Source organism: Cynoglossus semilaevis, chromosome 2 (assembly GCF_000523025.1).
Source record: "Cynoglossus semilaevis isolate Cse_v1.0 chromosome 2, Cse_v1.0, whole genome shotgun sequence".
Lineage (NCBI taxonomy): Eukaryota > Metazoa > Chordata > Actinopteri > Pleuronectiformes > Cynoglossidae > Cynoglossus > Cynoglossus semilaevis.
In genome coordinates this window covers 10,569,026-10,582,733 of record NC_024308.1, presented here as the reverse complement: position 1 = coordinate 10,582,733, position 13,708 = coordinate 10,569,026, and the positions used below count along the sequence as shown (strand labels likewise).

General features: G+C 46.2%; 2 protein-coding genes across 3 annotated transcripts in view; one reads left to right on the top strand and one right to left on the bottom strand.

The window, feature by feature from the left end:
• The window catches only part of LOC107990141 (tripartite motif-containing protein 16-like protein), a 12,725-nt gene extending 4,336 nt beyond the window's left edge, over window positions 1-8,389 (top strand). Inside the window, exons 2-6 of one of the 2 annotated variants that reach the window (XM_017042235.2) lie at window positions 4,828-5,118; window positions 5,567-6,185; window positions 6,443-6,578; window positions 6,665-6,729; window positions 7,456-8,359. In XM_017042235.2, coding sequence (XP_016897724.1) covers window positions 5,567-6,185; window positions 6,443-6,578; window positions 6,665-6,729; window positions 7,456-8,015 — 1,380 coding nt within the window. In that variant the 5' untranslated portion in view covers window positions 4,828-5,118 and the 3' untranslated portion in view covers window positions 8,016-8,359. Of the gene's footprint in view, window positions 1-4,827; window positions 5,119-5,160; window positions 6,186-6,442; window positions 6,579-6,664; window positions 6,730-7,455 lie in introns of those variants that run through there. The other variant, XM_017042239.2, reaches the window with a different exon arrangement.
• Window positions 1-12,874, bottom strand: part of apc2 (APC regulator of WNT signaling pathway 2) — an 18,352-nt gene extending 5,478 nt beyond the window's left edge. The window contains exons 1-14 of the mRNA XM_008337099.3: window positions 12,568-12,874; window positions 10,254-10,415; window positions 10,081-10,171; window positions 9,448-9,763; window positions 9,199-9,307; window positions 8,580-8,693; window positions 8,396-8,470; window positions 4,130-4,231; window positions 3,494-3,890; window positions 3,177-3,275; window positions 2,945-3,084; window positions 2,555-2,749; window positions 2,245-2,459; window positions 1-2,046 (exon numbers count right to left, since the gene is read on the bottom strand). Coding sequence (XP_008335321.1) covers window positions 1-2,046; window positions 2,245-2,459; window positions 2,555-2,749; window positions 2,945-3,084; window positions 3,177-3,275; window positions 3,494-3,890; window positions 4,130-4,231; window positions 8,396-8,470; window positions 8,580-8,693; window positions 9,199-9,307; window positions 9,448-9,763; window positions 10,081-10,171; window positions 10,254-10,394 — 4,040 coding nt within the window. The 5' untranslated portion in view covers window positions 10,395-10,415; window positions 12,568-12,874. The remainder of the gene's footprint in view (window positions 2,047-2,244; window positions 2,460-2,554; window positions 2,750-2,944; window positions 3,085-3,176; window positions 3,276-3,493; window positions 3,891-4,129; window positions 4,232-8,395; window positions 8,471-8,579; window positions 8,694-9,198; window positions 9,308-9,447; window positions 9,764-10,080; window positions 10,172-10,253; window positions 10,416-12,567) is intronic.
• Between the last annotated feature and the right edge of the window lie 834 nt (window positions 12,875-13,708).

Below are 13,708 nucleotides of genomic sequence, written 5' to 3'. Positions count from 1 at the left end.
GCTGTCGGTGGTTCCTGTCCAGTAGACTCCACACAACATGGAGTTTTACTCCGGCTGGGGGGCATTGTTTGTCCTGGACTGTCGGGAAGATCACTGGGACTTATTGTTCCATCAATCATCTCACTACAGGGATCACTTTGGATAGAGCTAGCAATCGATGGAGACTCAAAACTATCCAGAGAACTGACGGAACTACAGCGGCTCATTACCAGGGGTGTGTCATGAACGTAATTCTCAGAAGAACTGGATGGGGATCTGTCTTCGTGCATGGCTGGGGAAGCGGCTCGAAGAAAAACCTTTTCCTTTCTTGCGGAATGGGGGATTTCAACGGGCGCCATCTCTTTACCTGGGAAGCTTTTGGAGTCTGTCTTTAAAAGGTGGCTGTCACTGAGATCCTCCAGGGTTTCATCCTCCTCATCTCTATGATAGGTGTCACTGTCCTCCACTTCAATGATTTCTACAGACGAATCGCTCTCCAGTTCGTTTTCACTCTGTTCGTCCAAAGCTCCATCCCCGGAGGACAGGGAAGACAGAGAACTGCAGCGGGAGAAGCAGATGGGTGTGTTCTCCACAGAATACTTCTGGACTGTCTCCATGGTGCCAATGGCAGGGCTTCTTGTGGATGCCATCGGTGAAAATTTTGTAATACTCCCACCAGTTATGACGTTGGGGACCCAAGCCTGTCGCCTCATTGCTTGGGCAGCCTGGACATTTATACCTGACTTGGCCACACCAAACTTGGCCACACTCTGGATGAGCGGGACCTGCTGATAGGATGGAGACAACTTGATGGAGGTCATGCTAACATCAGAGGATACTTTCGTGGATGCACTGACTGGCGTTTGCACAGGTTGTTCCTGTTTTTTCACTGCGCTGCTCTGTTCCATCACATTAACATGTCTGTTGTCCACACAGTCCCTCTCTGGAATGTCCTGCTGGGTTCTCTCAACGGAGCCCTCAGCTTCTACATCCAGGTGTTGTTGATGAGCCATGTTTAGATCCAGCTGATTGGGTCGCTGCCGTTGTGTGATTAGGTTCTTTGGAGCCATTCTCACCTGGTCCTTGCTGCCGCAGTAGCCGTCGCTGGTGCTGCCACTGTTGAGACTGTCTGTTGACACACTTGTGTGGGCATTTTTTAGGCGTAATAGGGCGTGGGCTCGGCTGAGCCGTTCCCTGGGGGTAAGGCTGCTTGTATCAGAGAGGTGGCAGGGAGAGCAGGAGGAGGCGCGGCCTTCATTGAGTTCATTCAGACTGTAGGGCCAATCTGCCAGGTGGTCCTCAGAGCTGAGGCTCAGACTGTCTTCAGAAGATGTGTGCATGGTGATGTCCTCTACCAACCTGTCAATCTTGGCTACCGTGTTGGTAATCTTTTTGGCTAGCTTTTCCGCAGCAGCAGATACTACATCATCAGATGGTACATGTTTCCTCTCCATCTCAAGATTTGGTTCTACGTCTCTCTCTGGTTCACTGTCTCTCTTACGAGGCTGGTTGTGAACAAAGTTTGAATTTGTTAGAAACATGGAAAGCATGGAGAAGCTACCAGTGTCCAGACTGCTGGAGACGTTAGGAGCTTCATCATCATCAAAACAACCAGAATCAGAAGCGTAGTCCTTGGCCAGACTTTCAATGTGCCGCAGGGACTTGTTAAGTGTCAAGTGCTTGGGGCTGTGTCTCTCAAGGGTGTCAAAGGTCTCGGACAGATGCTTGGCATCCAGCTCCGCCTCCAAAGCCTTTTGTTTTCTCATGTAGAGTGAGGGCATGCAGGAGCCAGGGGACACGACGGCAGTGTCTTTATACTTTAGTGGTCGATTAGTGAGGAGGTTCCGTAGAGCTGCAGCACTGCCCATAGCTATCATCTTGTGCTTTGAATGAATAAGGTTTCGCAGCATGCTTACTGCTCCCAGGTCCCACAATAGCTCCTGGTCTTTGGGACTCCTGGCGGAGAGGTTCCATAGGGTTCCACAGGCATTGCTTACAATGGTGAGGCTGTGTGACCGGAGGTGCTGCAGCAGAGTCTGGAGGCAGTTGTGGTCTCGAAGGATTTTCCTGAAAAGGAAATGTAAACACAACAGAAAAGTTAGACAACAACACAGACTTTTCTGTGAAGGTTCTCAGGGATTTTTATCCTTGTAGCCTTAAAACCTGCCCTGACCTGAACTTGGCTTCTATGGGCACAGGCTAACTTAATGTCCTGACTGAATATTCTGCTGGTGATCTGTTATGTGCTGAGTCTCAGGAACCGACCTGTAGTCCTCACGTGTCGCCACCAGACTTGACACGTTTCGGAGAATCCCGCCTCCACTCTCAATGATGGCAAGAGAGTTTGTCTGGCACCGGTACGTCAGCGTGCTGACCAGGAAGCCCAGGGCGCCGTCCACAGAGCATATGTCCGCCTTGTTATCGATGCTGTGAGCGGACAGGTTCCACAGAGCACTGAGGAGACTCTTCAGGGTAGATTCCTGCAGAACCAGGTCAACCAAAAAAACAGGTCACATGAAAAATTACGGACATAAGTTGTTTAGTTTGTTTTGGAAGAAAGGTTTGTTCCACTGGCCTTGGTGGCCTGCAGGGCGCAGGTCATCAGTGCAGAAACGCAGCCGATGTTTCGCAGGACCCTCTTACTGCTGATGTCAGCTCTCCACGACAGGTTCCTCAAGATGCTGGACACCACCTGATGGAGCTCCTCACTGTCTGATGCTAGCTGAGCCACCAAAGCCTGGAGGCAGTTCTTCTTGGAGCACAGAGTTGCCTGTAGGAGGAAAAAAGTCTCTAAACATTGCAGCCAAAAGGAAGGAACCGGGGGTGAGGCAGTGGTTAAGACTTGATCTTGACCACTGTTGATCACATGATCACATGATCACTGTTGCAAGGAAACACATGAAAGGATTTTCACAAGCTGCTTGGATTAAAATAGTATCTAAAAGTTAGCACTTGGGTAGCCCACCTTGTTGACAACATCTCCGTAGGTAAGATTGGTCAGAGCCATCCCAGCGTAGCGTCTCAGTGCCATGTTAATGGGGTCATTTTGAGTTCCATACATGTCTTGGTCAAGGTGGATCAGGTCAGCCACCACCTGCAGGCCACCTGAGGAACAGCACACCAAAAAAAGTCAGGAAACAAAGACCACAACTGATTCCTTGATCTAAGGAGACAACAGTACCAGTGTTTCCACAGACCCAGTTCATTCATCGCACGTCGGAACTCTTCCTCAAATGACAGCTTCATAACGGCACACACTGATTGACAGATTTGAGGATCTACGGGTTCAGGAATGTCTGCGATGGAGACAGGAAGTGATATCAGGCTGAGACTCCAAAAAAATGTTTAAAAGAAAAGAGCAAATAACCAGTTATCAACAGGTAAAATGTTAGAAACTAGTCTAAAGGTGAGATACGGAAATAGGAACAGTAAAAGTAGGCTATCATTAGACGCTGATACAGCTCGTCTTAATGAAGCTAAAATGAGCTACTAGGCTAACATGTGTTGCGTGTACCTGTGCCCCTGGTTCCCTCAGTTGAGGGCCTCCTGGCATGGCTCTCCATCCAGTCCCAGCCGCTGTCGCAGTAGGTCCTTATCTGCTCAAGCAGATGCAAGACCCTCATCTCCCTGCGACCCTGACCCTCGTCCTGCTGGGAGTAGATAATGTTGTGCAGGGCGGCGCTGGCTCTGGATTTAGCCTCTCGGCTGCAGCACCCTGGCGCCACTCCTTGACCTTCAGTATCTCCTCCAGCAGGAGATTCATGTAAGATCTGAACCAGCAGTGGGACGCAGCCTGACTTCCTCATAGCGATGCAACTGTCCTGAGAGCTGGACAGAGCCAGCAGGGTTTTGGACATCTCCTCTTTGTCTCTGTTGGCCAGCATAGAAAGCAGCCAGAAGACCAGGTCCACCTGAGGACATCAAGAGACCCAAGACCATGAAAGTACTCCTCTGAGACAAGGGGGCGCTGCTTAAACCACTACTTAGATTTCAGTTGAGGAAAGCGCACCCTAGGGGTGCTTATACCACTTCTCCTGCTTTAGTCCCCACTGGTGGTAAGCAGGGGGATTATTTTACTGTACTGGCAAAAAAGTGGAGGTAAATAAAGTAAGGGGTGGTAGGGAGGTGTGTGTGTATCTGTGGTGGCCACCTTGTTTCCTGCGTCTCCTGTAGCTTCACTTCCTGCTGCAGCTAAAGATGAGGACATGTTGTTCTCTGGGTCTCCAGCAGGTGGCTTCTCTGCTCCACACAGCTGAGGAGGAGGGAGAAATCACACACAGCTTCATTTACATTCAGCCTGAATCTTCTAAGAGTTGCACTCGAGCTTTCCTCCCTCTGTTACCATGGCAACCCCTCCCTCTGTGTGTAGCTCTGATCTAAACCTCCATTAAAATCCATGGAACTGACGCATGAAAAACAAAATGGCCGACAGCGAAGCACTGATGCAGTGTCTCAGACACAGACAATGTGTTTTTCTCTGAAAAGTAATTCAATTAATTCACTTTTGATTAAATTACTTTAATACTTGAAACTTCATGGTCCATGTTCTGGTCCTGTCTGGAGGAGGAAGGATGTAAAATCATAAATAAGCTATCATTTTATTTCAATTATTGTTAATAGTGTATTTTATTTATGTATTTTTACTAAAACTAACCCGCTGATCGTTAAAACCAACACAAACCATTAAGAAAAAGGAAACAAACTGATTAAGAAATTTGCAGTCAGATTCAAAGCTGAGCCGTGTCTTTTTGGCCTGTTGTTCTGCTAGCCTGTTGTTGTGTTAGCCTGTTGTTGTGTTAGCCTGTTGTTGTGTTTAACTGTTGTCATGTTAGCCTGTTGTCGTGTTAGTCTGTTCACAGATGCTGTGGCTTCTACAGTCTCCCAGTCCTGATGTGACTGGACCACAGACTGAAACTAGACCAGAACTAAAAGTGTCCAAGCATTTTCCATTAAAAAAACAAACCAGCCAACCAGCAGTCAGACACAAACATGGAGACAAACAGGTCCAACCAGAAAGACGTAAAGACTGACGACAGACACAAATCCGGACCAACACTAGGAGCAGGGTGAGAATCAAAGAAATCCCAACCCAGACTGCAGAAAGGACCAGACTTTTGCAGGATTTTGACTCAAACTCAGGTAAGAGAAGGAACCAGATTTACTGTGACCAGGTCTGAACCTGTACTTCGGTGTTAAGACTTGAATAACCTCAGCTAACACCTCAACCTTTGAAAACATTCAAAACAACTGTTCACATGCTTACAACAAAGTCTAACTCCTCTTCAGACTAATGATGACAATTTAAAATAGATTAAAGAAAGTATTCCAACTATTTCTAGAAGCTAAACCTTTACCATAGGCTAACACAAGCTAAAGAAAATGACAAATCGAAGTGAGGAACATTTAAAAGACTAAAGCCAATTTATGTTTTTTAAATGATGCTAACAGGTGCTAACTTGTATTCACAGGCTGGTAAAAACTCATACTTAACTGACATTTAGTCACTGATGCTAACCTTTGTGTACCTGCTGCTAACTTGTGTTAACCTATGTTCAATAACTAATGCTAACTGGTGCTAACACAACAGATGAGCCTGTCACAGAAACCTCCAGAGGAGGACAGTGGAGGACTTGTCCAACAACACAATAAAGAGCTGAGGAGGACCAGTCCACTGAGTCTTCTTAAAGGAGACCTGAGTCAGGTCACTGATGAAGTCCTCAAACTCCTGAAGGACAAAAAAAGGCCGGACAAAAGTGTAAGCGTCAGCTCACTCAGTCTCCTCCAGGAAGACCTGAACCAGCTCAGAGAGGACCTGAGAAACACCTTCAGCAGAGATATGAAGACCAACGAGCCTGAAGTCAGTCAGTCTAAGGAGAAGTCCTACAGACCTCCCAGTCTCCACAAGGACCACGTCTTCAGAACAGGCCTGAACAAGGACAAAGAGGAACAGGATGCAGGAGCAAAGTCATCAGAAAGAGCAGAGGACACATTGATGAAGGTGTTCAGGGGACAACAGAGGTCACTGGAGACACCAGAGGACAAGCAGAACATGCCTTCACACCAGGCTGAGAACCAGACCCAGGTTTGTGGTGGGACAGGGGACCAAAGTCTGGATGGACCAGAGGAGAGACGGGCAACTGAGGAAACAGCGGAGACCTCAGCCAATCACAGAGAGGAGACCATGTGGCCGTCTCAGGCTGACGCTGGTACGTTCACTGGCACCAGTAGCTGAATCATGATCCAGTTTCTGGTGTAGGTCCAGGTTTATGTTGAGGCTCAGGTTTAGATTTAGATCAGGACTACTGTTCATGTGCAGGATGATCTGGATGCAGGGTCAAGTCCAGGTTCACTTGTTTGGCCATGTTTTAGTTTTATCCTCAAATTCTAGGTCAGGTCTTTTTACTCTAGGTTCTTCAACTGAGCCTGAGGTTCTGGTCCAGGTATTAAGTCAGTTCTTCTGTAGCTGGTGACAGATGTGAAGGTGAAGTTGAAGATGGCTGCCAGCAGACCACCAGGGAGGACCAACCACTGGAACGTCATCTTTTTTCAGAGCTCAGAGTCTTTGGTCTCAGAGAGGAGTCCAGGGACCAGGATCTGAGGTGAGACTGAGGTCAGACTAACACTGAGTAACCTGTGTTTTATTGTTCAGTTCTCCACTGAAGTTGTTGAGCTTTTGGTCCAACAGGAAGCAGATGGTGGGAGAAGGAGGATGTGGAGTGGTGGAGGGAGATCCGTGGTCCCTGAAGAACTGTAAGATCACATGTTCTTCATGTTTTTTTCTTCATGTTTTTTTATTTTTTATTTTTATTTTTTCTAAGGCAGCAGTGAGTTTCTAATAAACACTCAGGCCTCGTTTGCGAAGAGTTGCATCGTAGGTAGAGCACATCCAAAGAAAAGCCAAAAAATAACCTTAGCTAAAATATAAAAGTTAAGAGAGCTCTTCAAATTTGTGGATATTCTTAGTCATCCAGATCATCATAATAATCTCAAAGGCAGTTTTAAAGTGGGAAACTGGACTTGCCTCAAGTAATGTGAAGACGCTTCACATCCATCCTCTCATCCATCCTCTCATCCATCCTCTCATCCATCTTCTCATCCACCTGATGAAGCCTCTTGGCTGAGATTTGAAACGTCTTCAACTTACTTGAGGTGAGTCCAGATGCCTACTTTAAAACTACATTTGAGGTTAGAGATCTTCCAACAGTCACAGACGACCGTAAAATGGCGGATGAGTACTATAACTATAACCAGGAGGCTAGTTAAAAATGTTAACCATTACCTCAAAGACAGTTAAAGGTTACCAAACGACAACTTAAATGTATCCTACAAACAGCACAGCGGCCAAAACGACGGTACAAGACAGTAGTAGTAAGTAGTGAAAAGTATTGCAGAACAGGCTAAAAAACATCAACATGAGCTAACGGCTAACGGAACATTAAAGAACCTGTGTCCCTGCTCCTTTTCTACATTCACCAGTTGCCTGTTATTTAACCCTGGACCCCAGCACGGCAAACTCCGAGCTCCTGCTGACCGACGGAAACAGGACCGCTACCCGGTTCTGGACCGAGAATCGGCGCTCAGACCACCTGGACCGCTTCAGGCACTGTCCTCAGGTCCTCTGCAGAGAGGGTCTTCTGGACTCTGTCTACTGGGAAGTGGAGTGGATAGGTGGAGCAGATGTTGGTGTGGCCTACAACAGTCTGTGCAGAAATGGGGACGTGGACAAGTGTCTTCTGGGACAGAACCCAGTGTCCTGGAGTCTGGAGTGCTCAGAGGGGGTCTACACCCCCTGCCACAACAGCAGGAGGTTCAAGTCCTCCTCACCCACACCCTTCAGCCACAGGGTGGGACTCTACCTAAACTGGTATGCTGGGACTCTGTCCTTCTATTGCATCTCCCAGGACCACATGGTCCACATTCACACCTTCAGTGCCACCTTCAGTCAGCCTCTTTACCCGGGGTTCTGGGTTTGGGCCTACAATGGCTCTGTTACACTGTGCCAGGTGGAACTGGGCTGGGAGAGACTGCTGCAGTGAGCCAAGGAGGTCAGGACCTCGGCTCAGAATTCAGACATGGTACTAAAACCCCTCTGAAGAACCAGGGTAGGGGGGGTCGTAGAACTGACACAACTCTTGGTTTTAAAGAGCAGTGAGAAATCAGAAACCAGAATCAGAAACGAAGAACTGAGACTGGACCAGAACTGTTCTGTTCTGATGTCACCATCGTGACACAGACATCAAGCTAACTGCTAACAGGCTAACCGTTAAGTATCCGTGTTCTACTGTAAATACTGATCACAGGAACAAATACTGACCATGGAAACAAATACTGACCACAGGAACAGGTTAAAAATAATAAAGCTAATGAAACAAGTCACTGGTTTATGTGAAAGATGTGTGTTTTCACCATGTCTCACCTGTAACTCAGTCTCCTGATTCCCTCGGACCTCCTGCAGCTCCTTCTCCAGCTGCTCAAGACGACCAACACGCATCTGAACACACAGGTCACACAGGTCAGTTGTGTTGTATCTTTCACAGCGTTTCTGCCGTCACATTACAGAGTAAACCAACTTGATGACATCATCACACCGCCTCTCTCACCTGGTTTCTGTTAACCATCTCCTCGCTCGTCCCAAATCGTTCCTCCATCATGGAGCGAAGCTGCTGAGCCTCAAACTCCAGCTGCTGTCGGATCAGGTCCATCTGCAGAGAGAACTGAGACAGGACCGGGGTCAGGCTGTAGGGGGCGGTATTTAGGATCATCCATGCCTAAAGACTGCAGAATCTGAACTTTTTTAAATGTTTAAATTTTTTTTTAAATGTCATTTTTATTTGTCCAACTTTCAAATCCTAACACTGGAGAAGGCATGAGCAAACTACGGCCCGGGGGCTGAATGCGGCCTGTTTGGCTTTTTAATCAAGCCCATCAAACTTGTCCAAATTATGTTATTAATTTCTATTATCATTATACCTGTTTGCATTTTCCCTGCAATGCCCACATTTCTCCAATAGATGGCGTAGAAAAGGCTTATAGCATTTAAGCATTTTACCCTCTATGACCATTACATGTCATCTATCTGCTCCAGACCTGTCACCTCATGAAATGTTGGCCTGCGGTTCAAAAAGGTTTGCCCAAGCCTGCACTAGAGGGCACTATATTTACCTCATTTTTTTTTCAAGTGACTAGTAGGTGTGTGTGTGTGTGTGTGTATTCTCTCACTGTGTCTATGCGTGGCAGTTGGGACAGTTTCTGTGATAGCGCCTCCAGCTGGCTAAAGTACCAGCAGCGTTCTCTCTCCTCACGATCTAGCTCGCCCAACAGGAGGTTCCTGCTCACACACACAACAGTTACTTTGAGAGTTCCATGATGATGAAGATGAAGGTGATGAGGATGAAACTCATTTAATAAAATGTAAAATTCTGTGTTTACTACAGTGAACTGATGATGTCATAGTTAAGACCCTCCCACCTCTCCTTGTACAACTCTTCCAGATGGTGGTCACTCATTCGTCCGTCAGCTCCACTGATCACGGCTGTTTTGGGTGGAGCTCCATCCAGGAAGTGATGTGACATCATGATGGCGTCACTCAGCGATGACGAACTCTGACACGATGCAGCTCTAATGGGGGCCATGGAGGAGGAGGAGGCTGAGCAGGAGGTGTGGGGAGGAGCCAAGGAATCTTCCCGCTCCGCCCCTCCAATGTTGAGCCCCGCTCCTGCCAATAGCCTCAGGTTGTGGGGTTGATGTTTGAGCTCGTAGTAGTTGGTCAGATCCATGTGGAGCTCTGCGAAAAAAACAGTGGAAACCAGTGAACACCAGTGGAAACCATCAACAGGTCATATCTGTGATCCTTTCAGTAAGTGGACCTAAAGTTCATCACATCAATCATCACATCAATCATTCTGGAGATGATATGGAGTGATGACATCATGTCTTGACCTCTGACATCATCAGTGATGTCAGACTCTCGTCTGCTGCAGCTAATCCAGATTAAATAGGTCACTGACTCAGAGTCGGTGGTTCTTCTGCACCACTGGTCCAGGACCAGGTCATTAATCAAACCTTCCCTTCTAACACTGGGAAGAGCTAGGAGATGCTGACCTTTGAGCTGGAGCAGAACGTCGCTCCTCCCAGAAGACACCAGGGTTCCTGCCTCCTGATCCAGTTTACCCTGCAGCTGCTTCAGCGCCTCCTGTAGGACATCAGCAGGAGGCATTTTTTTAACACTGTTGCCAAACCCCGCCCTCTTAACGTCCGGTGATCTAACAGCTCACCTTCACCCCCGTCGTCTCTGTCTCCAGTTTGGACAGATGGTTGGAGTTGTCCTCCAGCTCCCTCCTCAGGTGGGAATTCTCCTTCCGGAGCGCTTCCACCTGGTGGGCCAGCTGGTCATAGGAAGCCACAGTGTTGGCCATGTTTATGTTGTGCAGCGCTCCCTGCAAAAACAAACAAACACAAAATAGGAGGAAGTAAAGTGGGTCAGGACGGTCCGTGGTGTGTTCACTGACCAAGGAAATAACAGGACAAAACAATGTAAAAGGATCTGAAAGTGGTTGCCATCTTCATCATTTTGACTCAGCTCTGTCCTGGAACGTGACACCAGACTCTGGATCAGGTCCAGTTCAGGGTCCACAGTCTAAGTAACTGGACACACTGCAGTGGCAGCTGAGCATGCTGGGTAAGCAAATGTTGAGGCATGCTCAATCCCCCCTCCCCCCTCTTGTGAAAAACACATCAAGGCAACAGCACTAACAGTGGTGTCGCCATGGAAACGATAAGTGTGACCCCAATATGAAGGAGAGAGAGAGAGAGCGAGAGACCATCATCATCATCATCATATCTGTAAATACAGTATACACTATACATGTATAAATATACACACACTGTATATCGAATCATAACTGTTTATATTTATACATACATTTAACTGTTAATTATATGTATTTATTTATGGGTGTACAATGTATATTTATAAATATATTTATAAATATTTCAATATACATAAACATTTATGTGTACACATATGTTTATGTATATTAAAATATGTATTATTACATATTTATATTATTATAATAGAGATAATGTGTTGTTACTGTGGTGAACTGTTAGAACAACAACAACAACAACAACAGTAACGGTGTGTCAGGTTCTTCTCTGTTCTTTGTTCTGTTCTATTACATTGTTCTATCTGTTCTGCCACTGAAACCTTCACTTCCTCCAACACCCATCATCCTCTGCTGTCTTCTCTGTGATGTGATGACACCCACCAACACATGGACACGCCTCTTTATATATTTATCTGAACACAGCCCCACCCCCACCCACCACTGCTCCCAGCATCCTCTGGGAGCGTCTGTTACTGCGGTAACCATCCCATGGTTAAAGTTAACCTGGTTTTTAGTTTAGATAGCGCCCCTTGCTGTCTAGAACAGAGCCCCAGGTGTGACATCATATCTGCCTCTCATTCTGGTTCAAAATTAACCTTAAAAAGATGCAGGGCTATGGAGAGGAACCAGACAGCAGGGGGCGACAGGGTGACCTGATAAGTGACCTCCTGAGGCTAATAGGAGAGGGGGGATCTGGGGGTCGCCAGGTCAGGGTTCTCCAGTGAATCATTATTCACACTCACATTTACACCAAGGTCAATTAAGAATGACAATTGACCTAATCTCTAACCTGCCTGTTTTTGGACTTTGGAGGAACCTGGAGACTACACACACACTGGGTGACCTCCATGACCTCCATGACGATGATGGTGATGACGGGGCAGTTTTTAGGTGAGAGATGAAGAAACTCACTGCGTCATCAGTAATCACAGTGTGTGTGTGGCTTCACCTGCTTCTGCCCCAAGGAATTGTGGGTCATCGCTGCCTACGTTCACACAGTAAGTCATTGTTCACACGATGCTAACACGCTAAAGCAGAAAGGTATTTATACGATGTTGACAGGCTGATATACAGACGAAGAAGAAACTCTACAGATATATTGCCCTGTTAATGTTACTGCTGCTGTGTTTACATATGTTTATATATGTTTATATATGTGGTATATATATGTGTGTGTGTGTGTGTGTGTGTGTGTCAGGTCCTCCGTTCTCACTCAAAGGTTTTCACTAAATCCTGTTTTTACTTCAGTGAAATCACATTTTTTATTCTTCTCAGCTTCAAGACGTCATCATCCATCCTCCATACATCCATCCTCCATCTATCCTTCATCCATCCATCCATCCAGCCATGCATCCATCCATCCATCCATCCATCCATCCACACCCATCCAATCCTAAATCATCCTCCATCTTTGTCCTCCTTCCTTCACACTCAGCCTCCATATCTCCTACTCCTTTTCCTACTGACTCTCCGGACTCTGAACAGAACCTGGTTCTGATTCTACAGAACCACACGAACCGGTTCAATTTAGACCTGATCTATTTTATTGTCTTCGGCTGCGCAGCTCAGCAGCAGAACCGTACCCCCGTGGACCGAAACCGAACCGTGAGACCTAGTCAGGACGGAGTCAGGAAATCAAGAAACCAAGAAAACATGAAACATAAAGAGAAAAATAAAAATAAAAGTAAAAATGCGGTCTTACCTCATGACTGTGAGCAGAGCTGATGATGATGAAGACGAACACCGAGAGAGAGAGGCGAGAGAGGAGAGGGAGACAGGGGAGGGGCAGATCATCGTCTACATGATTCACACAGCTGATCTGTGGCTCCCCCTAGAGGACTTAGAGAAAACGGTGGAGGAGCCACAACGTTAGTTTAAAACGTTTTCAGTTTAAAAATAACAAAACACAACGTTTAATGAAAACCAGCAGCTGCTGTGGTGCTAACGTTTAACACTGCTGCTAGCACAAATTGTTTCCAGTAGCTGCCAATTGTTAGCAGTGGCAGCAGCTGCTAACGTGACACTAACTAGCTGTTAACACTAAGAAATAATAGTTCATCTGCTGTTGCATTGAACGGAAATGGATGTTGTACCGGTCACTCCTTGTATAACGAAAGAGCTAGCCAGTGATAGCATCATGGAGCTTAAATTGGTTTGATTTCCACTATTGTGAGAAAATATATGACTAATGTGAACCTGGAAAATGTTTAAAGTTAGCATTAGCTAAACTGTTATCTAACCTGGAGTCAGCTGATTTATACTATAGTATATTTACTACAGTGTATATACTATAGTATGTATACTGTAACTATAGTATAGACCAGGGGTGTCAAACTCATTTTCACTGGGGGCCACATCAGCAGTACAGTTCCCCTTGGATGGCCAGTCGGACATAGAAGACTGTATACATGTAACTACTTCATAATAGACTAATACATGTTTCTGCAACTGATTATTATTTATTCAAAAAACTTTTAATTTATCAGGTTAAGAAACTCTGCTGCATGGACCTTATTAAATGATTTTTAAGCTCCCACGTGCCACTAAAGATGACATATTTGGCACCCGGGCCTTGAGTTTGACACATTTGCTATAGATGTTGATGCAAACAAAGGGGCGGGGCCATCTGCTTATTATGGTTTACTTTTAATGTGGACTACAAAAGCTGTGACTTCAAGGACCAACGACTGTCATAGGAGCTAACTTTTATGTATCTGGGCTCATTCCAGCTAACCTTTAGCTGACCTGATCTGTGGTTACATTTGAACTATTTACACTGTACAAGATAACAGTTATCTTTTTGACACTGAACAATTAGCTAACGTTTAGCTTCTTCGTGTCTG